General features: G+C 41.3%; 1 protein-coding gene across 5 annotated transcripts in view; it reads right to left on the reverse strand.

The window, feature by feature from the left end:
• The window catches only part of ANO3 (anoctamin 3), a 390,484-nt gene that overhangs the window by 225,151 nt on the left and 143,235 nt on the right, over positions 1–22,098 (reverse strand). For 2 of the 5 annotated variants that reach the window (XM_050955264.1, XM_050955265.1), the window contains exon 1: positions 12,047–12,195. The exons of the other annotated variants lie outside the window; for them this stretch is intronic. In XM_050955264.1, coding sequence (XP_050811221.1) covers positions 12,047–12,098 — 52 coding nt within the window. In that variant the 5' untranslated portion in view covers positions 12,099–12,195. Of the gene's footprint in view, positions 1–12,046; positions 12,196–22,098 lie in introns of those variants that run through there. 5 annotated transcript variants of the gene reach the window in all.

Genomic DNA, 22,098 nt, shown 5'->3' on the forward strand with positions numbered 1-22,098 from the left:
CTTCGATAAATTCATTACAGTAGCATTTAACTTCAAAATGGGAACCACATAAAAATGAGGACGTTACTAAAATGGAAATTAACAGTCACAAGAGTGAAATGCATGCAAGCGGCATAGAAACTGTTTAAAAATGCAGTAAGATAAGCTCAAACTAAATGCATAAAAATTAAATAAATAAATAAATAAATAAAAACAGTAAGAGGATGAAAGAATAAATAAATGTTACAATGTTAAAACAGAGGAAGAGGCAGTTAGAGGCAAAAAGGCATCCTTTAGAAACTGGAAGTCAAATCCTAGTGAGGAAAACAGAAAGGAGCATAAACTCTGGTAAGTCGAGTGTAAAAGTATAATTATGCAGACCAAAAAAGAATTTGAAGAGCAAGTAGTAAAATCCACAAAAACTAATTTCAATTTTTTTTTAAAGTACCTCAGAAGCAGAGACCCTACTGAACAATAACTGGGGTCACTGGACGATCACAGTGCTCAAGGAGTACTCAAGGAAGACAAGACCATTGAGGTGTAACTAAATGAATGCTTTGCTTCACTGATGAGGATGTGAGTGAGATTCCCACACCTAAGCAATTCTTTTCAGGTGACAAATCCGAGGAACTGTCCTAGATTGAAAGGGAAATAGGAGGTGGTTTGGGAAGAAATTGATAAATCAAACACCATTCTTATGTTCTTATTAAGTGATAATGCTTATAAATATCCTGACCCTTACTTTCATTCATTCCATGATATTATTTTATTTCCCCCATCATATCTGCTATCATCCCCATCTCTCTCCTCTTATATCTCAGTGAGTGTTGAGTGCCTACATCCCCTTTGTGCCTTTGAAAATCTTCTCAGTGATTTTTTGTCTGCTTTCCCAACTTTCTGAGTTCTGCTGCGGCTCCTATATCTCCTCTTCCCCTTCTGTTCCTTTTCTTCTCTTTGCTTTTTTGTCCCTATTTTCACATACTTAAAAAAACCCTCTTCTTATTACAAGCTGCGACCAAAAAGGAAGCTAATGGAACAATGCAGGTCAGAGAAATACCTACCCTGGTACAAAAGAAACAACATTTAATTTTCTAAGAAGTTAATTCAGTGTTCAGGGACAGGACTGCATTAACAGCACTGGAGACTTAAACTCAGTTCTCTCTCTAAAGCATAGGTAGAGTATAGGCAAAAGGGAAACAACATTTCTATATTTCGCCTCAGCTGACCCGAAGGAATATCTAAATGAGAGAGCAGTGAATCCATTCTGTCACTACTGAGACCACCATAAAGTGTGTCAAACTCCCAGTTAAAACAGAGTGTGAGGGTAAATTTGTAATGCAGACATCCATCCATTAAAAAAAAAAAAGTCACCTTAGACCCCCCCCACTAATATCTTTCATTTAGGTCACAAGATTTAACAGATGATAGTAATTTTCAGTCACTGGGCTAGGTTTGAAACAATGACCTAGAGCTATAAGGGTCTGAATCCATTACCCATTCCTAGATCCAGCCAGTCCTCCCATGAACAGATATTAAGCAGATTTTGTTTATATCTGGGAAAGGAAAGGAGATTGATGTACTCTTGGGCACTGACAACTAAAAGGTGTTTAAATCCAGACCATCTCAGATGAGAATTATAGAAGTTGTAAAACATTTAAACAAGAAAACTTGTCAGGATTAAAATGTAAGGACCTACAATATAATCCTAAATCTGTAAAACCAGATATGTTCCATTTTATTCACTACCTAACCTTTTCATGCATTTTCTATCCCCAAAGCATGCCAAAGTTATTATCTGCAACACTGAAGTGATTAGCAATTAGACTTCTGAATTTTGAAATGTATGAATAGCTGATTTGCAGTTTCTTTCATGTATGCATTGTCTTTCAGCTGTCAGCACACTAAACACTGTATGCAAATCCAACAAGACAAGTAAATCAGCAACATTATGTTCTATTGGCCTGCATACTTTTAAAAGCCACTATCGCAGCATGCTCCAAGGACGCAATTTCTGCAGGTGCTGGACAGGAAAGCTCTTCAAACTGTTAATGTCCTGAATTTTTAGAGATTAATCCTAATCCAGGAGGAAAATGAAACCTCTTTCTTGACAACAGATTTTACTTTTGAATAGACTGAAAAATTCCACTCTGCTCCCTAGGGATGGAACATGAACATTCACATCTTCCTCATGTCCATATGTGGAATCTGACTCAAGACAGAAAATCTTTACAATCTAAGCATTTACCTAGGGCCAAATTGTGACCCCTGTAGTAATACTGACAAGCAGTTATCACATGAGCAGTCTCACACACAAGCAGGTTCACTGATGTTAAAGTGCTCATCGAGATGAGGAAAGGCTCACAATCTGATCCGAGGGGAACAGCGATGTACTCACAGGCAGAGAGGTTCAGAGATGCTGAGAAACACTTCCATGTACTTTAGTGTCTTTTAAAAAGTCAACACAACTCTTCTAGGTTATTCCACAGTAGATAAACAGGGTTTTTAAAACAGGCACATCTGAACTGGTTTTAACGTGGATTTAGAAAAAGATCAATCTGAAACTTCCTTATGCCACACACAATGAGATGGTTTTGGATTCCAGTGCACATGGAAGTGAATGAAGAGTCATCGATTTCAGTGGGCTTTGGATCAGACTCCAATATACCAAAAAAACCTTTATATTGTGATGGCAGGGAGGCCAAGTGGTTGCTGTGCAATCTATTTGTTAAATTATTGCTACCATTAAATATTTTATAATGTAATTGGCCACATTTGCTGAAAATTCCTAGAAGATGCATTACCTAGAGAGCAGGCTTTTGGTACAAATGGTTAAGATGATTTTTGATAAACACAGAAATCTTCTCCTAGCTGCTGAGGTTATAAAATACATTCAGTCAGTCCTGATAGTTTGTTGCCAAGAAATACATCTGAACAAAAATACTTAAAGTGCTATTACAAATTTTTTATGGGGGAAGCACATGGAGTTTATATTAGTGACACAGCTGCTTTTTCCATTCATGTATCATTCTTCCCTTAAATAGACAGAAAAAAAAGTGACTTTTCTTCCCCTTAAAAATATACTTTCTCTCATCCCTCTTTTACTCTGTTACCGAGATGGAACATCCATAAGTAGCAACCACTGGCTACTTGGAAGAATTACACTAATTTCTTCTGAACAGATCTAAGTGACCACAAGTGGTATGTCTGTTTACATTACCCTGCTGAGAGCTATGATGAACAGGCAAGGTCTTTTAATGCATCTCTTATAGCCAGCTTATGAATGTTAGACTCCCCTCAGAACAATACTACCAATTCATCAATGGTTATTCTGAATTATCAGGCATCTATGATGATTTTCATAGCCCCCTTAAAAACAGAGTAAGTAAAAATAAGCTTCTCTCAATACCCTCTCTGTTCTTTCTGTCAGGTGGTGGAAAGAATTTCAGCAATTGCTCTTATCCCCTAAGAACATGTAGGGACAATTTTTCAAAGGAGAGTGGGTGTGCCTGCAAATGTTCAATATGCCTGCAAATGTTTGACACCTGTTGGCTGCCAAAAAGACTGTATTTGCATGCATAACACTAAGAATTGTGCTTACATGGGCTTACCGAGTCTCGTTGTGTCTCTGTAGGTGCAACGGGTTAGCTTCTGTGGGCACAACTAGCACAGGGCATTTGGGTGGGTATACTCTTACAGTTAATCCTTAAAGACTACATCAATAGGGAAAATGAAAATCCTGAAGGAAATCCCAGAATTATTTTGGTTTATCACATTCCAGGTTTCCTTGTTCGCAGTCTCCCCCAGAACATTTTGACAAGGCTAGTCACAAGCACAATGTTTATGAGACAGAATTAACTGAAGCTGCACAACAATTAGAACGTAATAAACCAATACCAAGGCACACCATTATCTTGAGCAATCACCAATTTAGCTGTACCCTAAATTTATTTAGAAGGCAAACCAACACTGAACTGTGACAAAACAATTATCCAGCATGCAATAGGTTTCTAGATCTCAAAGTTTTCCTAACTCATATGCAAGTCAGGAAATATAGGCTTAATTATTGTACATATTATATTAACTGCAAGTGCTATATTTTATTGAAATTGTAACCTATTGTAATTTGAAAATTATTTAAAAACTCACTATGGTCTAACATCTTTCTAGCACCTTTAGCTACACAATCTGGGTGCACATTAGGGGACTAACATGGCTAAAATGGATCCACAACAAAGTACGTATGTATGTATCGCTAAAAATTTGGGCCTTGCCTTTCAATATAGTGGCATGTAATTTTAAATGCTGACATTTTAATATGCTGTATCTTTAAAATACTGCATGCTGAGCACAAAAAAGACATTTAAAAAGATGTGTGTTTATGGCTACTTTCATTGCTATAACCATACACAGTTTAGTAAAGCTTATAGATCCTGAGAATGGTATTGAGACTTTAACACATGCTGATCTGCCTTTTGAATGCAGGTGAAAGGAATGGGGACTGACAACTCTTTCATTAGTTTTGCATTATTTCTGAGAAATGATTGTTTCCTTTTTGCCATTATTGTGGCCTTTGTGAGAAACAGCATGTAGAAAAATGAAAATGTGACATTCATAAAACTATGACACAGTTGCACTTTTTAATCATTTTAGCAATATCTCTGCTCCTCATTAGCTTCCAAAACGCAAAACAAAAAATATGATCTTTGTAAAATGCCATTTAGAATGGCAAGCCTGTGTTGAATAAAATTAGCTTTCAGAAGAGGCTCCAGGTTTTTCGATATCATATTTACAAAATATGTAATACTGTGCATTATTATATAACAGCTTTCATCCGAGTATCTCAAAGTGCTTTACAAACAAACACCACAACACTTCTGTGAAGGAAGGACGTATAATTATATGCCCTCCAGAGATGAGTCCCAATCAAACTACACATCTAAACCCCCAGCACATTTTTGGTTTTTTTGAGTCCGGTGTCTTGGTTCTGTCTTTTATACAGATAGTTCCAGAAAAAAAAATTGACTTTGTAGCCAAACATTTTTAAAGTTTGGGGTACTTAGACGTTTGGATCTGGAACTAAAATTAATGAAATATTGGCAGCCAGCCAGTAAAAAGCTAAATAGAATAAACACACCCTATGCTGCCATAGGGAGTGAGTCCCAAAGTCTGTAATAAGAAAGCAGTGCTGCTAGTACTAAAAAGAGCAATGCCAGTCAATAGCAGCATCCCAGGCAGAGTACAGAGCCAAAGGCAGCCTTTCAGATAACCACATTCTAGTCCGTACTTTAAACTGCATCTGGAGGAACATAACAATTGCTATACCATATCAGACGAACTATCTATTCAGATCAATATCACCTTTTCGGAAGAAGGTGAAAAAATCCCACCACATCATGCATGTAAATGAACAATATCCAGTTGTCATTTAGGTCAGGCACTCATATGCTTCTGTCATGAGCATGGTGTAGGAACCTACATATAACCTCTACTTTTACAAATTGCACAGATAGCTAGTCTATGAAAACATGCTCATGTTATGGTTACTTAATTCTCCCATCTGCACCTCTGCCCAAAGTTTGTTTCACATTAATGTCTGGTTTTACATTAATTTTTTTAAATTCCTCGGGGGCAGGGACTCTTACTATACATATGTTCAATGCCTAACCTGGTTGGATCCATTAGGTGCTACTGTACAAACAAACAAATTATATCTGATGCAGTGTTTGGATCTTTCAAGCTATGTAAAAAAACAGCAAGTACATGCAATACAAGTCCACATTGAGACTTCCCCCATGCCCATCACTAGCAGAATAACCCTCCTTCCATACCCTATTCTGATACCAGATAAGAATCCCATAGATATCTTTCAACTAAGTGTAGATGGAATTGTTCTGTCACCATTTTCTTAGTATCCTGCCAAAGAGATTCTTGAGCAAGAGTCAAATCACTGTTTGTCAGTACATACCTGTTGGCTTACCATATCCAAGGAAGATACTAACAATCCACAGCAATAAAAAGCCCCAAACCTCTTTACTGGCTTAATCAGTCAAAAAGGTCATGAGTGCATTTCACAAGTCAGAATTCTCTAAATCCAAAACCTTAGTAAGCAAAAAATGGCCCAAAACCAACCAGCAAACATAAAGCATTCCTCTCCTTCTCTTCTGACAATCCTTATGCAAGTAATCAAAGGTTAATCCCATCTGACACATGTAAAAAATTCAGTGTTAAATAATAAATGAGATAGAAAACTGTATACCTTCGGGAATGTTGGGGATTCTCTGAGAATTTATCTGTTACGACAATGCATCTACACCTTGTGGCACAATGCAGATTAAAAATAGTGACAAAAGGACTGTCCAGATGGCTTAACTGATCTAATGCACTACCATGCCGTGGGCCTAGATTTAGACTAAATTTAGGACTACTGTTCTTTTTAACAGGGATAATTTCAGTAATTTGTAGTCAGACAAGGCAAGGGGAAATGAAACATCCATTCTATGAACCTCTGCATGGCTTTAGAATAGATTTTTTTTTTAACTACTCAGGTGATAATATAATGATGTGTTTCAAAGCAACTTTTTCTGAACTTGGGAGTATTCACTGTGTATATGCTTTGCTTTGGACGGAGGGCAGGACAAAGCCATGCTTGGATATTCTACTGCCAGCCTCCTGTTCTAGGCCCATTGTCACTACCAAAGAAAACAAAGCAAGGAACCAAAACACTAGTCCAGAGATAAAAAATGTATTTTTCTAACTTTTGAGAGATCCTGGATTTCTGAGTTTCACTGCAACATGCCAGAGCACTTGGATGTTCCCTTTCAAGCTGTGCAAAAGAATATAATTATAGAAAGCTGAAGAAACCACCACTCATCCTCTCAGCCATAACAAAATCTCAGAGTAGTAAATCAAGTAGTTAAGGGAAACAAACACAATTTTCTCCAAACCAATGAAGGTTGGAGATTGTAAAAGTTAACCACTCTCCATTAAATCAGTCTGAATATTGTGTCTCCTGAGGCTACCCCATAAGGCTCTGTCATAAACAGATAGCTAAGGGTTAATGTTCTTTTACCTGTTAAGGGATAACTCCTGTAACCTGAAATACCTGACCAGAGGATCAATCAGGAAACAAGACTTTTTCAAATCTAGGTGGAGGGAAGTTTGTGTGTGAGTTCTTTGTTCTTTGTCTTGTGTCTGTACCCTCTCGGCTATGAGAGTGATTTTTCTATCTCCAGCTTTCTAATCTTCTGTTTCCAAGTTGTAAGTACAAAGATAGGAAGACCATAGGTTTATATTGTTTTCTTTTGTATTTACATGTGTGTAGTTGCTGGAATGTGTTAAATTGTATTCTTTTTGGATAAGGCTGTTTATTCATTTTTCTTTTAAGCAATTGACCCTGTATTTGTCACCTTAATACAGAGAGACCATTTTTATGTCCTTTTCTTTCTTTTTTATATAAAGCTTTCTTTTTAAGACCTGTTGGAGTTTTTCTTTAGTGAGGAATTCCAGGGAATTGAGTCTGCAGCTCACCAGGGAATTGGTGGGAGGAAAAAGTCAGGGGGAAAATCTCTCTGTGTTAGATTTACTAAGCCTGACTTTGCATACCCTCTGGCTGAAGAGGGAAGTACTTGTGTTTCCAGGACTGGAAACGGGGTGGGTGGAGTCCCTCTGTTTAGATTCACGGAGCTTGCTTCTGTGTATCTCTCCAGGAACCCAGGGAGGGAACACCTGGAAGGGAGAAGGGGGGGGGGGGGAAATGGTTTATTCCCCTTTGTTGTAAGACTCAAGGAATTTGAGTCTTGGGGTCCCCAGGGAAGGTTGCAGGGGGGACCAGAGTGTCCCAAAACACTCTAATTTTTTGGGTGGTGTCAGCTTTACCAGGTCCAAGCTGGTAACTAAGCTTGGAGGTTTTCATGCTAACACCCATATTTTGGACGCTAAGGTCCAAATCTGGGAAATATGTTATGACATGAGTGGCAGCGTTGTGGGATAGATAGAATCCAGAAGCTAGTAGGAATATTATATATTTTTTTCTCTGCTAGGGGCTTTTAAGCAGAGAGGGTTTGGTTTTAAAAGGAACCAGAGAGAAATTTTTTTTCTGCTCTCTCTTAGTTTTTGGCTTGCATATTGAGCAAGGAACCATTAAGGAACTATTACGGGTCTTTTGTGAGACAATAGCACTCCCATTGAGAGTCAGGTATCCAGCAATACACATGCAAATAAATTGGTTTTTCTGGTTTACTTTACATTTAAAAGATTAGCTAGAGGAAGAAAGGGAAAAAGGCACTGTTGTTAGGCAGACCGCAGGAGGCAACAGAGCCTGCAGTTCAGACAATAAACACCAGAGGACACCCCAACACAAGAAAACAGGAACCATGCTTTCCAATACAAAAATGGAGGCCGAAGAACAATTCAAATAACCTCAACACAGGTGACAACTGGAAAAAAGACAAAAAGAAGTGGAGCTGAAAGAAAAGGAAGAAAACATCAAACTGGCAGCCTACAAAAGAGAACAAGCAGCCAAAGAGGCAGCCCACAAAAGAAAACTAGAAGAAGAAGAGGTGGCCCACAGAAGGAAACAAGAAGAAGAAGAAGAGGTGGCCCACAGAAGGAAGCAAGAAGAAGAAGAGGTGGCCCACCGCCGAGAAATGGAAAAACAACAAAAAGAAAGTGAAGAGAGGGAAAAACAGAGAAAACATGAACTGGACTTAGCACAGGCTGGGCAGCATGCTCCAGCCAATCCTAACAACCCTTCGCCAATTATGGTTCCACATCCTAAGAAATTTCCCACCTACAAGGCAGGTGATGACACTGAGGCCTTCTTAGAAAATTTTGAAAGAGCCTGTCTTGGGTACAGCATCCCTGAAGACCAGTACATGGTAGAATTGAGGCCACAGCTCAGTGGACCTTTAGCAGAGGTGGCGGCTGAAATGCCTAAGGAGAAAATGAACGACTATAAACTTTTTCAAACCAAGGCCAGATACAGAATGGGGATAACCCCGGATCATGCCCGTCGGCGTTTCAGAACCCAAAAGTGGAAACCAGATGTGTCATTTCCCAAACACACCTACTACGTTGGGAAAAATTATGAGGCCTGGATACCAGGAAACAATGTTAAATCCTTGGAAGAACTGCACCTCCTCATACAAATGGAGCAATTCTTGGATGGTGTTCCTGAGGACATAACACGGAGTCTTGGGGTCCCCAGGGAAGGAGGGGGGGACCAGAGTGCCCCAAAACACTCTAATTTTTTGGGTGGTGGCAGCTTTACCAGGTCCAAGCTGGTAACTAAGCTTGGAGATTTTCATGCTAACACCCATATTTTGGATGCTAAGGTCCAAATCTGGCAAATATGTTATGACAGGCTCAATCCACAAAAATGTATATTCTGATAAATTGCCTTTATATGATATATTCCTCTTTTAGTTTGACCTACAGCTTAATTCTATATTGAGGGTCCACAAAGAGATAATTGCTGGAATTACCCCATTCCACCCCCCCCAAAATGTAGCTTGTTCTTAATTCAATTAAAGTATAGAGAGCATAGCTGTGATGGGCAGTTGGCCATACTACAAAGATTATCACTAATTTTGTAGAATAGAATTTAAGGCACATTTTTGCATACAGTTAAACAATATGTATAGGCAGCATCAAGATAAACATACAAGGACAAATTTATATACAAGTCTAAATAAAAATCACATACTGACTTTTTCATGTTGAGAAATCTACATATATGTCTACAGAAGTGCACAGTGCTAGATTCTTTAGTACATTAACCCCTTAAGTATCACTAAAATTTATTTTTATTATCTTGCACTCAATTTTCTGTCTGATTTGGTTTGGTTTTTTGGGCAAGTGGTGTTTGTGTTTTTTGTTTTGTTTATTCTTCCTGTGGCCTTTATACCAATCCTGTCTACGGCCATCCCCAGTGGCCCCAAAAGCACTAGGACAAGAGAAAATCTGTTGTTCAGGACTTGGAAAGTTCATTCAGAGTGAGTTGGCACTCTGTACTGTTCAGTCATGGCCTTGTTCAGGTGATCCTTGGGGTGGGGGAGGGAAGGGGACATGCTTTTTTCTTTTTGGCCAAGGGTGTTATTGTATTTCAGAGGCAATGGTGTCCATGGGTATACATGCTCCATGACTTCTTGAGAGCGCTCCATCTCACTTATATGACTCTATTGTGGCAAGTCAACTTACTCAGATTTTGCACAAGGCGTACGGACAGAATGAGAATCTGTTTCTGAGTATGCAACTCATCCCACAGACTAGCAGAGCTAATACATTATGAAGTTTTGGAAATGTTACAAGCATACAGAATCTACTACATTGTTCATCATGGCTCTGTTAACATAAATTACATTCCATGCTGAAACTAAGAAATTATGCCATTTAAAAATGAAATTGTTTTTAATACAGTATAGTGCCCTTAGGACCTTGGTAGGGATTCTCGAGTTAGTTAATCATTGACCTGACATAAGAAATGGCTCAGAAGGAACTGTTAGATTCTATAAACTCAGTGTACATGCTGCACAGCTGTCAGTCCATGTGCTTTCAAATATGACATTTAAGAAAAACAATTTACTGTACCTTTGTAATCTCATTTTTAAAAGGAATGAGTTTGACATTTTACAATTCAGAACAGCAAAACTAGTTAGAGCACATAGGGAGGGACTGGGGGCAAAATCGCAAGGTAAGTTAAATTTATCTTGGAATTACAGGAGTTCAAATATTCTCAAACTTTTCAGCTTCCTCTCACAAATGTGCACTCAAACAGACCATTTTTAAACAAAATTTGGTGGATGTAGTAATTGTTCCAAGGATGAATGCTTGAAACATGATAAAAGTAGAGTCTAGGCTGAAATTTTATGGATTAACGAACTGAAGGATATAAAAAAAGTTTGTAGTAGAATAGAAATGCTGACCAATTTAAGCTATCGATAGCAGCACAAATGGACCAACTGTAACAATGGAAACGTTGATACCTCCTTACCTACAAAATACTAATGCAATCACGGCGGGGGAAAAAAGCATGCAAACAAAAAATCCAACCTTCCACGAACTTCTAATGTATTTATTACATCTTTATTGCACCATGTTAACAAGAGATTACAATGATTAATAAATATTTCAGTCACAGTTGCTAAGAGGTATATATTAACAGTCTTACTGGGCAGTAGCCAAAGATTCCAATGTTCTTGATGTGCAAAAGCAGACATGATCAGTTAATTATTTCTGTTTTGGGGACTAAAGTGCTGAAAGTAGCTATGGTTATTTTCTTCTTCTGTATGGTTTGTACTTGATTCATGATTTTACTAATGTATTATATAGGCTAGAAATAAAACAATATTACCAAAATAAAAGAAAACAGCAGAAAACTGGGGGGAGAACTCCCCCACTTCCCATCATTGTCATTTTCACCTAAAGCCATAAAACAGCACTTGGTATTTATTGTAACAGCTGAAAAGAACTAAGGAAGCATTGTTTCAATACTGAACAAAGTTTTCATGATAAACTAAAAGTATTAGATCAGTTCTATAGTCAAACATCATGCAGCATGGGTATTTAAAAGCATGCTTGTAAAATAGCAAATGACGTCTATGGTGTTACTTGTGATCTTCAACCTTTTAAAGGCAAATACCATTCAGCTGCAATGAAATACATTCACAGCAACATCCTGTAACAATGAAGTGCAGCTATGCCAAGCACATTTTTCCTTGCACTGCACTGCAATGTGATATTTTAAAGGACAGATTATTTGCTTAAAATCAAAATCTTTGAATGCCTTGTAGGTTTATATTCTAACAGCCATATTTAGTACACGGTGTTATAGGTTATAATCCTAGAGAATGTTACTTGTCTTGCAATGGTAGAAAAAAATGTAGCCATTTCAAGGACCAAAAACTGATGGATAAAATTTTAAACTTACTGTAAGAGTTTAAACACATCTGCATCGCACATAGCTCTGGTATTAGGAGCAGCTGGTGTACTGATGCTTGTGCATACTGCAAGGGCATGCAGACCTAATAATTTAGCACACAGTGCTAGAGACAAAAATATTTCTACTGACCTTTTTGCTGTCTAAAGGACTGAATAGAGCCCGAATGGTGAACCATCTTCATTCATGGGAGCTTGACAATACTCACTCACTGAACTCGAGGGGGTCAAGATGTTTCAAATGGGAAATGGAAAGGATCCCTGGCTGCATAGAATCTAGGAGCTTCTGAACAGCTATGCAACCCGACACTTGCTTTAGCAAGCACTTAGCTTGAAAGACTCTACTCCCCACTGTTGTCATAGAAACCAGAAAGGCTGGTCCAGCACCATACTCCCCTTAGCGGATGCTTTAGGAATAATTCACTACATCAATCTACCAGAGAAATGCAATATATTGTTTTTACTGAAGAAAAGTGTTTTGTTGCTTGAAGCATATTTTTTCAGATAAAGACAAACTCAAGCACTTTCCCTAGTTCTGAACATCACTGCAGCAGCAAACAAATAATGGTTTCCAATCTCTAGCCATGGGATGCCTCCAAGATAACAAAATTATTCAGAAGTTTATATGGTCCTGACCATCAGCATATTGACTGAAGTAAAATGTGTTTTGTAGATTCACTCCTACAAGCGTTTCCTCCAAATGACATGTTCATTTATTTCTGTAGTTCTTTTGTCTTTCAAAGCTCCCTACCTTTGTCTAAAAGAAATTATCTAATAAAAAATTGTTTTAAGGACAGGTGGACACAGCGATCACCCTTGTCCATTTATAAATTTTAAAAATTGCAAATGTACATATGTACATATGTATTTGTCATTTCATATGTCATGTCTTAAGACTGCAAACTCTTTGGAGGAGGAACTGTTTCTTCATAATAGGAAGCCCCAATCTTTACAGGGGCTTCACAGGTTTTATTCTATAAATACAGAAAGCACCCAAGATTGCACATCTATTTATATAGGTTCTGATATGGTCCCTATCATTGACATTCTGACGATCATTTTTGCTCCCCTCCATGCTGTGTGGAAAGAGAAACATTTGAGCCAATGTGGTGTTCAAATTTATGAGGAGACTTAACACCTCTTCGGTTTTTCCACCCCACCCCCACCCATGGTCTATATTATACACCTTTCATAGCAGCTTTCAATAAATTATCACTCATCCACTGTTCCATTTCCAGCATGTGTCTCTTCTCTGATCTTCCAGCTTACTATCAATCTTCTACTTTATTAGATATTCCACTAGGAGTGGCACAGAAAAAGAACTCGCACTCCTCTTCTTTCCAAATAGAAACAAATCAATCAGCTCACTTAAAATAAGAAACACCCAAAGCCTTTTTACCAAACTTGAATCAAACTTTTAAGAGCCGAACATATTTAGATAACTTTTCATTTGTTCATACTTCTGCACCTTTTCTGACCAGGAGATGCCCTGGACCAGCAAAAGAAAAACAGAGGTGGTTGGTCTGTTTTATTTTTGATTTCTGATTAGAAGCAAGAAGTATCAGAATCCACATGAGAAAAATCTTTCCTTAAGAGATTTTAGCACAGTTCTGTATAAAATTGCCCATAATTTACAGTGCTTATCTGAATTGTAAAACCTTTGCTGATTTCTTGTGCTGAACCTAATATGCTCTCAAATGTCCATATACATCTTAAATCCAGTTTCAACCCCAGGGCACAGTTGAAATTCCAAAACTGCCAAGAAGAAAGGTTATTCTTCATTGTATTTTCAGCCACAGCCAAAAACCTGTTTTCATGAGCTTTATGGCCTTTGTTTCTTGGGATCTATACACTCAGTGGCTTTGTTCAATACCAAATTCTTGGTCCTGCCTCAATGCATGACTTGATGGCTTCTTGAGGTCTTTTCCAGCCCTACAGTTCTCCGACTTTATTATTCTACAACTCTGAGTGCAGTTACATGAGCTACAGCATTTTGGAAGTCCCAAATAAGCTCTCTCACTTTTATTCCATTTAAACTCAAGAAAAAGGCATGTATTATCTAACCCTTTTGGTTATACTCCTCCACTGCTGTGTAGTTAATATTCAAACCCATCCAAAACTCCCAATAGCACTCTGAGTGCTAGGTTTTCTCCAGTGTCACTGAAAACTGGTCTACACAGGAAACACTGTAAAAATGACAAATTAGAGACCCACAGCTCCCAGCTCACATCAGTCCTTCAGGTGATATGACAGGGCTCTGGGCAGCATTACTCTGTGGTGACCTGCCAGGCAATCTATGGAGGCAGGACTGGCAGTAGGGGTTTGAGCGCCCTAAGCGGACGGCAATTTCGCTGCCCCCGGCGCTGATCCCGCGGCTCTGGTGGAGCTGCTGCAGTGGTGCCTGCGGAGGGTCCGGTGCTCCGTGGCTCTGGTGGAGCTGCCGCAGTGATGCCTGCGGGCGGTCCACCGGAGCCGCGCGAGGAGCCGACCGCCCGTAGGCACGACTGAGGCAGCTCCACCGGAGCCACCTGCCGCCCCCTCCGGCAAAATGGCGCCCACCAATTATTCTGGTGCCCTAGGCGATTGCCTAGGCTGCCTGAATGGTAGTGCCGGCCCTGTATGGAGGAGCCAGGTCAGGTGACTAGATGTCCCGATTTTTGGGTCTCTCTTATACAGGTTCCTATAACCCCCCACCCCATGTACTGATTTTTCTCACGTGCTGTCTGGTCACCCTAGAGCCAGGTAAGTGGATGGCAAGAACCCAGGCAGGTTTCCAAAAGAACCCTGGGAACCCTGCTCCACGACAGCTCATGAGGCAAGCTATAGAGGAGCCAAAGAGCCTGGGAATTTGAGAGACAGGGCTCCCAGGCTCCTGGTTCCCTGGTGGCCTGCCACATGGGCAGCCAGAGAGCTGGGAACCTGGAATCCTGAGCCCCTTAGTAGGTCATTGGTCAGGCTGCCACAGAATAAGGCCCAGGGTGGCACCAGAACCCTGCCTGGTTTTTATTGCAACTTCCTCAAAACACGCTGTCTTTGAAACATTTTGAGTTTGTTGAAATCAGCATTCTCTGACTGAAAAATGTCCCATCCGAAAATATCGGACTAGCTCTATCTGAATAACTATTCCACAAGGAGAACTGGGAGCTGGAACTAAAGCTTTGCTCATTCTCTTCATTGTCAGACCCACCAGTGTGGGGAGAAGACATAGCTCCATGGATCCAGGATCCCCACCACCACTGCTACCTGTGATGGGGGTTTGTGGTGCAGGAGCATAACCTGAGCCATGATTCCCACATACTGTGGACCCAATAAGACTACACAACACAAACTAATTTAAAAATGTACACCACAAAGAATTTCCGTTCTAAAAAGATTATTCCTGTTATTCCCATATTCCTATCACATTAAAAAATGCAGAGAGTAGGCAAAATAGGCCAAATTCTGATGAGTTACACTGGTATATATCCCAGAATACCTCCCTAATTTAAGGTCAAATGAGTTTATCCTGATTTGCACTAGTGTCAATGTGGAGTGGTGCCAATGAAAGAAAGAAGGAATGAGCAAAGGAGGAGAAGCAGGGATACTTTCCATTTTAAAACACAAAAGGTACACTGTCCTTCCCGGAATAAATCTCAGAGTCCTGCCTACAACTGGTAGATTGAAGTCTGTATTATTCATTCTCATGACAGACAAATTCCAGGAGAATTGATGGCTTAGAACATCAGTCTTACTTTCTACAAAATAAAAGGTATATCTGGTCCACAGACATATTTCAAATGCGGGTGTAGGCCTCTGTAATATGACATGTTCTCAAGATGTATACACAAAGAGCATGCTATAAGATTTTTGCCTCACGTTCTGCTGTCCATATTTTTTATTTCCTTTAAAAAAAAATGAATTCAGTGACACAGACAAGTGACAGAGACAAGAACATTAAAAGAAGGGCTCTGCTTAGCTACAGAACAGAGATGGTTAGAGTTTCCAAGCAGTGTGGGTCAGGGCCATGGATGGTGAGTGAAACTTCCCCTGAGGTCAGCAAGCTCCTAGTCCTGCCTCTTCCACCTACACTCCACCCCGGCTCTGCCCCAGGCCCCACCCCCTCCCACCACTGACTCACCACCCGTCTTCCGCTCACCCACCTGCTGCTTGCCTCCTCAACCCCCCTGCCAGACCCTTTCCCCACTCACCACAACCTGCTATGCAGCTGGCTCGCCGCTTGCCTCCTCACCCTGCTGTTGCCACCTCTCCTTTTCATCTTAAAGCACTAATAACATTCCCCAAGGGAACTGAACAGGCAACAGGTGTAGCTCAATTGCCAGATGGATTCTCCTCTGTGTGGCAGAGAGTTCTGTGTATGCTGCATAGAGAGAGACCAAAAAGTAGGCTGCCTGCGCCAACCTGAAGCCTAATCTCTCCTTTTGAAAAAGTGCTGGTCATTGACAGCCTGCATTAAGGCAGTAGTTCAGTCACCTTTCTTACACAGAGTTCCCTGACAGACTCATTTACTTAAACTGGGTTTGAATAAAACAACTAGGTCAAAAAATAAACCCACTGGCTAGGTCAGCTTCTCCTTGAGCCAGGTTAGCAGTTCCTTCTTCTGGGTACAGAGACTAACTGAAGGGTTGACATTTGGAATCTGTGTTTAACCCCAATAACACATCTTCCTACAATATAAAAGCCAGATGAATGTGGCCAAAGGCTTCCTGGGCATTGGCAAATGCCTGTTAAACGTCTTTATTACCACATTAACGGCAAGGCTTTTTCACTGTGTAAAGTTACTCAGGGATCCCCACTGCTTGCCTCCTCACTCCCCCAGTCTGCCACTGACTCCCCGCTCACATTCTCTCTCACACACACACCCCACCGGAGGGACAGGTGGTGTGGAGAGCACAGTGGCAAGAACCTCTGAAGGAGGAAGAAAGTAGGGTGGAGGAGGGGAGAGGAGGAAGACTCCAGGCAGCAGCAGCAAGCCATGGGAGCCTCGGGGAAGGGTCAGAGCAGGAAGGGGAAATGGTGGGGGAGGGGCACCATGGCCCAGGTGTCAGGCAGCAGGGATGCCTGTGGTAGAGGAAGCAATGCCTCGTTTTGCCTATTATACCCGCCGTCCATGGTCAAGACTGACCTGGAAATGATCATCTGTGAACACAAGAAATTAGTTCAGCCTCCATAGCCATTCAGCACTTAGCCACTCCACTGTGATGCTAATGGCAGTGCCGATTAGAAAAACATTGATAGTTTTTCATCTCCATTCTAAATGGGGAAAATATACTTTATTATTATGTAAATACGTATTGTGGAAACTAACAATGCAAACTGATCTATGGCCAGATTCTGCCATTAATTCTCTGGAAATCTGGAGGTGATCCTTTCAGTTCAGTGGAGTTTTGCTGCATTTCCAGTGGTATAGGTGACAAAAGAATTTGGTACAGTGACTTGCTATAGGGAGTTTCTTTGCCTCTCTCCTTCCATGCAACTGCTCTGATAACAAGGTATAACCTCAGAGAACAGTGAGAAACCCAGTGCAGAGGCTGAACAAATACATAATTACGACCCAAATAAGGATTCTCTTCTCTAGTTGCTTTCCCTAATAAGATGGTTGATTGAACAACCTTGTTCATCTGAACAGTGCTTGATATAGATATTATACATATTATAGGGTTACCATATTTAAACAATCAAAAAAGAGGGGGAGAGCCCCACTCCCTCCCACTTTCCATCCCTGACTGCCCCCCTCAAAACCTCCAACCCACCCTTCTCCTTGTCTCCTGACTGCCCCCTCCTGGGGCCTCTGCCCCCCAGGACTCCACTCCCTACCTAAGCCTCCCTGTTCCTTGTCCTCTGACTGCCCCCTCCTAACTGCCCCCCATAGGACTCTATCCCTTACCTATCCCAACCCTTATCCACATCTCTGCCCCCAGAGAGACCTTCAGGACCCCCATGCCCCATCCAACCGCTCCCCGCCCCCTGACAGGACCCCAAAACTCCCGACCCATCCAACCCCCCCTGCTCCCTGTCTCCTGACACCTCCCCCCTAACTCCCAACACATCCAATCCTCCCCCTGCTCCCTGACTTCCCCCTGGGACTCCCCTCACCATGCCTCCACATAGAGGCAAAACATGCTGCTGGGCTGCCACGTGCACAGCCCCTCCCCCACAGAGTGCTGAGGCAGCAGGAGGGGGAGCAGAGGAGGGGCTCTGGCTGCTGGAGGCCAATGTGAGCAGCTCAATCAGGCCCAGCTGCTCAATCAGCTGCGCTGCACTCTGCATGGGGTGGGAGGGAATCCCAGCAGGGCTGGCACTTCCATTTAGGCGACCGAGGCGGTTGCCTAGGGTGGCAGGATTTGGGAGGGCAGCAGACGGCTCCAGTGGACCTCCCGCAGGCACGCCTGCGGCAGGTCCACCAGAGCCGCGGGACCAGCGAACCGTCCCTGCGCCTAGGGCACCAAAAACCCTGGCACTGCTCCTGAATCCCAGACCTTTCAACCTTATTACCAACTCCTCCCGGAAGGCTATTTAAAGATGATGAAGCCGGACATGTCTGGGGAAATACAGATGGATGGTAACCCTACATATACTACTACTGCTATTGAACTCCAAGGGAGTTTTGAGATTGGCTACAATGGAAGCTGGACTAGCAGCAGGCCCTCCTATTACTATGTTAGTGCTCTTCTTCATTTGTGTTACTTCAATGGGAGTACAAGCGGGGATCATGCCACAGAAACTAGGGGTAAACAATAAAGCACAGTTTAGTCCATTCAGCAAGTTAAACTACCCAAAATATTAATGTAGCCCCTGGCCAGTTTTGGGGCTTCAGAGAAGCAGTTCCCACAGAAAGCATCATGGAGGCAGAGACTAGAACTGCAGTTGAGACTGCCTCTCACCTGTGCTTGAAGGGGACACACATGATGGGGGCTGGCCCAGGAGCCAGACTAAGAAGCAGAGCAATCAGCCGCAGGGCCTGGAGAGACTGCACGTGGGCTAGGACCAACACAGAAATGTTAGCCATGTGCAGACAGACCCCATGTTTGGGCAGAGGAGGAGGAGGAGTTATTATCAATGCTTGATTGGCATGCCTGGGAGACAAAACTGCACGTCCCAGAGGGCCTTCACATGGCTGCTATATGTGCTGGGCATGGGAAGGACCATGTGACCAAAGAGAGGGCTGGCTGCCGGAGGACAGGTTACAGCAGCTAGAGAAGATGCAGCGCCTACGTTGCTCTCTACTACAGAGGACAGTGCACCCACCACCAGGGATTCACACCAGCCAAAAGGGAGAGCTATCTGCTTTGCAGCAAACCCTTCACAATAGGTTTCATCTCTACCACCCAGATAAGGCTTGTGGGAGAGACTTTGAAGGGCTCACTAACTAGATTAACTTGGTTTGTGGGGTTTTAGTGATTGTTGCTGGGATTACTCATTTATCTGTATCCTTGACTCCTTCACCTGTTCTCTCTCCTTCTTTTAATTTACACCATTCTTTCCAGCAATAAGTATAGATTCTCTTTATTTCTTGGTCCTTGATTCTCTGTTATCTCTTTCCTCTGCCAAAAGTACCTTACAGATACCAAACAAAAGCTTATTTTCTCTTTGTTGACTATAGCTCACAGTACACTATGTTTACAAAGCTACACAGGGGTCCAACTTCAGGAAGGGCTTGCCTACACTAGAAAATTCTGCTGCTTTACCTACCATTAAAGTCCTACAACTCCCCTAATAGTGATACAGCCATACAGAATAAAGATATTTTAAAGTGGTATAGATATTCCCATACTGGAAAGGGAATAGTTATACTGATATAAATCACCTTTATAACAGTATAACTATATCCCCATTAGGGGCTTTGAATGGCATTGGCAACAAAATCACACCCCTAACTGACATAATTGTACTGCTAAAATTTTTCAGGGTAATAGGATTGCCAACTTCGGTTGGATGAATTCCCGGAGGTTTCATCATATGACATTATCTTTAATTAAAGATTAATCTTTAATTCCTAGAGACTCCAGGGCAATCCTGGAGGGGGCAACTCTAATTGTAGGCCAGGCCTAACTAACGTATAAATAATATACTGCTTGGGCAGTCCAAAGATTGATGTAATAACTGAAAAATCCTCCACATCTCTTCAGGCCAGCTGACCAATTATTTTTTGAACTTCCAATGAAGGTTTGATATTTGTTTGCATTTTGGTTGAAGGTGCAGAAAGAAATGCAGTCAAACATTTTCAAACACATCCGTAAATCCTAATAGATTTCTGTGTTTGCAGCATAATTGTAAAGTAGCTCCTGCACCTCTACAGCTACAGCAAAAAACTGCTCCCAGAACTATTGCACCTTCTTGCTAACAGACAACACTGAAGCTGATGCACAGCAGGCAATAGCAAATGAAGGCTAGCCAAGTTGGCTCCTGCTGAACAAGTACAAGGAAACTAAGCATTTGCCAAAAGGAGAGCAGCAAAGCCAATGAACAACAAATTTCATTCTCAAGCTTCATATAAGGTATTAAAAAGGGTGGTAGTGGGAGGGAGAATGGGCCATGTTAAACTAGATCAAAGTAACTGAATGTCCTTTAGGGGAGAAAAACACAATAGCAAAATCAAATTATGATAGATACTGTAAAACTGGTAGGTAATGAAAACGTGAACAGTATTTATAACGTTATCTTCAACCAACTTCTAGAGCTTTATCATAACAAGCATCAGGACTTCTGCACATAAAAGTTATATCAAGTAGAGGCCTGAACAGATGTCAAAAATAAAAGATGAACACTGTGTTCTGGCATTATGTAATGAGAAAATTATTGCAATAAGGGTTTGGAAACAAATGCAGCCAGAGATAGACATGCATACAAACACGTCAATGTGTCTCACACCTTCTGAAGCTAAGGAGCTCTTTTCTTGTATTTGGACAATCCTTGAGCCCATCAAATGACCATGCAAATGTGCAGATCATACAAAGAAAATATAGGAACATTCTGGCAACTTGTCCCAGAAGGTCTTAGAGTGAAAGCTTTTCCTACTACATAGCAATTGTTCTTTTACCTTCAGAAACTTCATGTACTTTTTGTGGAGCAAAACAAGTTAAAACTTTTAAGAAATACATTTTTTTGCTCCCTTGGTTCTTTTCTAATTGTAAAGCTCTATTTTTACCATGGAGTACACACACAAGACTATAAATCTGACAGCTGGGATAAAATCAGCAAAGAAGTGAAATGTGCCTATAAAGAGTTTAAATTAAGCCTTTGTTATTCTCAGCTGAATAAGTCTGCAGATAATGTTGAAACGTGATTGGAAACATCTCCTCATAAAATAAACATAGGGCCCACTCTAATTATAATAGCATTTTGGAACACAAAAAGTAAGAGCAATTATGAATCAGTAGCTAAACAGGCAGGTGAAACTTGGGGATTTATGTATTACAATCAAGTACCACAAGAGCCCTGAAACTTATGATAAAATGTATTTTAAAAAGTCTACATCAGCACTCAGGCCGTGACTACACTTGAGAATTACAGTGCGGGTAGTGGCTTTACAGTGCTGTAACTCACTCCCCGTCCACACTGGCAAGGCACATACAGCACTGTATCTCCCTGGCTACAGTGCTGCTTGTACTCCACCTCGACAAGAGGATTAAAGAGAATAGCGCTGCTGCTGCAGTGCTAGGATGCCAGTGTAAACAGGGAATACTCTTACTATGCTGTAACTGACATCCAGAACCTTCCCATAATCCTTTTAAGTAAAGATAACTCTTTGTTTTGTTGTTATCCCTCTGTTTTGTTGTGAGCTCCGGGACCTGCTTATCAAAAAAACAAACACAGCTCCTGTTTGCTGTGAACGAGCAGAGGCAGGGAACTCCCTTTGGAATGCTCACAGCTAGTGTTTGCTTGAAGAGAGGGGGAAGAAAGGGGCTCGAAGAGAGAAGCAGCATGGTGGGAGGCAGGGAGAGGGGGTGGGTCCGTTTTGGAGCGGTTGCTTATCTGGTCTGTGAGGAAAAAAACAAAGAGGGCTATTTGCTTTCAGTGAGTGAAAGAGGGGTGGAGGAGGGGGTCGGAACTTGCAAGGAAGCCAGTGGACACAGTGTTGGTTCCAAAAATCCACTCTCTCTCCCCCATGCTCCCTGTCAAACTCCACCCCACCCCCATTTTGAAAAGCACGTTGCAGCCACTTGAACGTTGGGATAGCTGCCCATA

Source organism: Gopherus flavomarginatus, chromosome 5 (genome assembly GCF_025201925.1).
Source record: "Gopherus flavomarginatus isolate rGopFla2 chromosome 5, rGopFla2.mat.asm, whole genome shotgun sequence".
NCBI classification, from domain to species: Eukaryota; Metazoa; Chordata; order Testudines; family Testudinidae; genus Gopherus; species Gopherus flavomarginatus.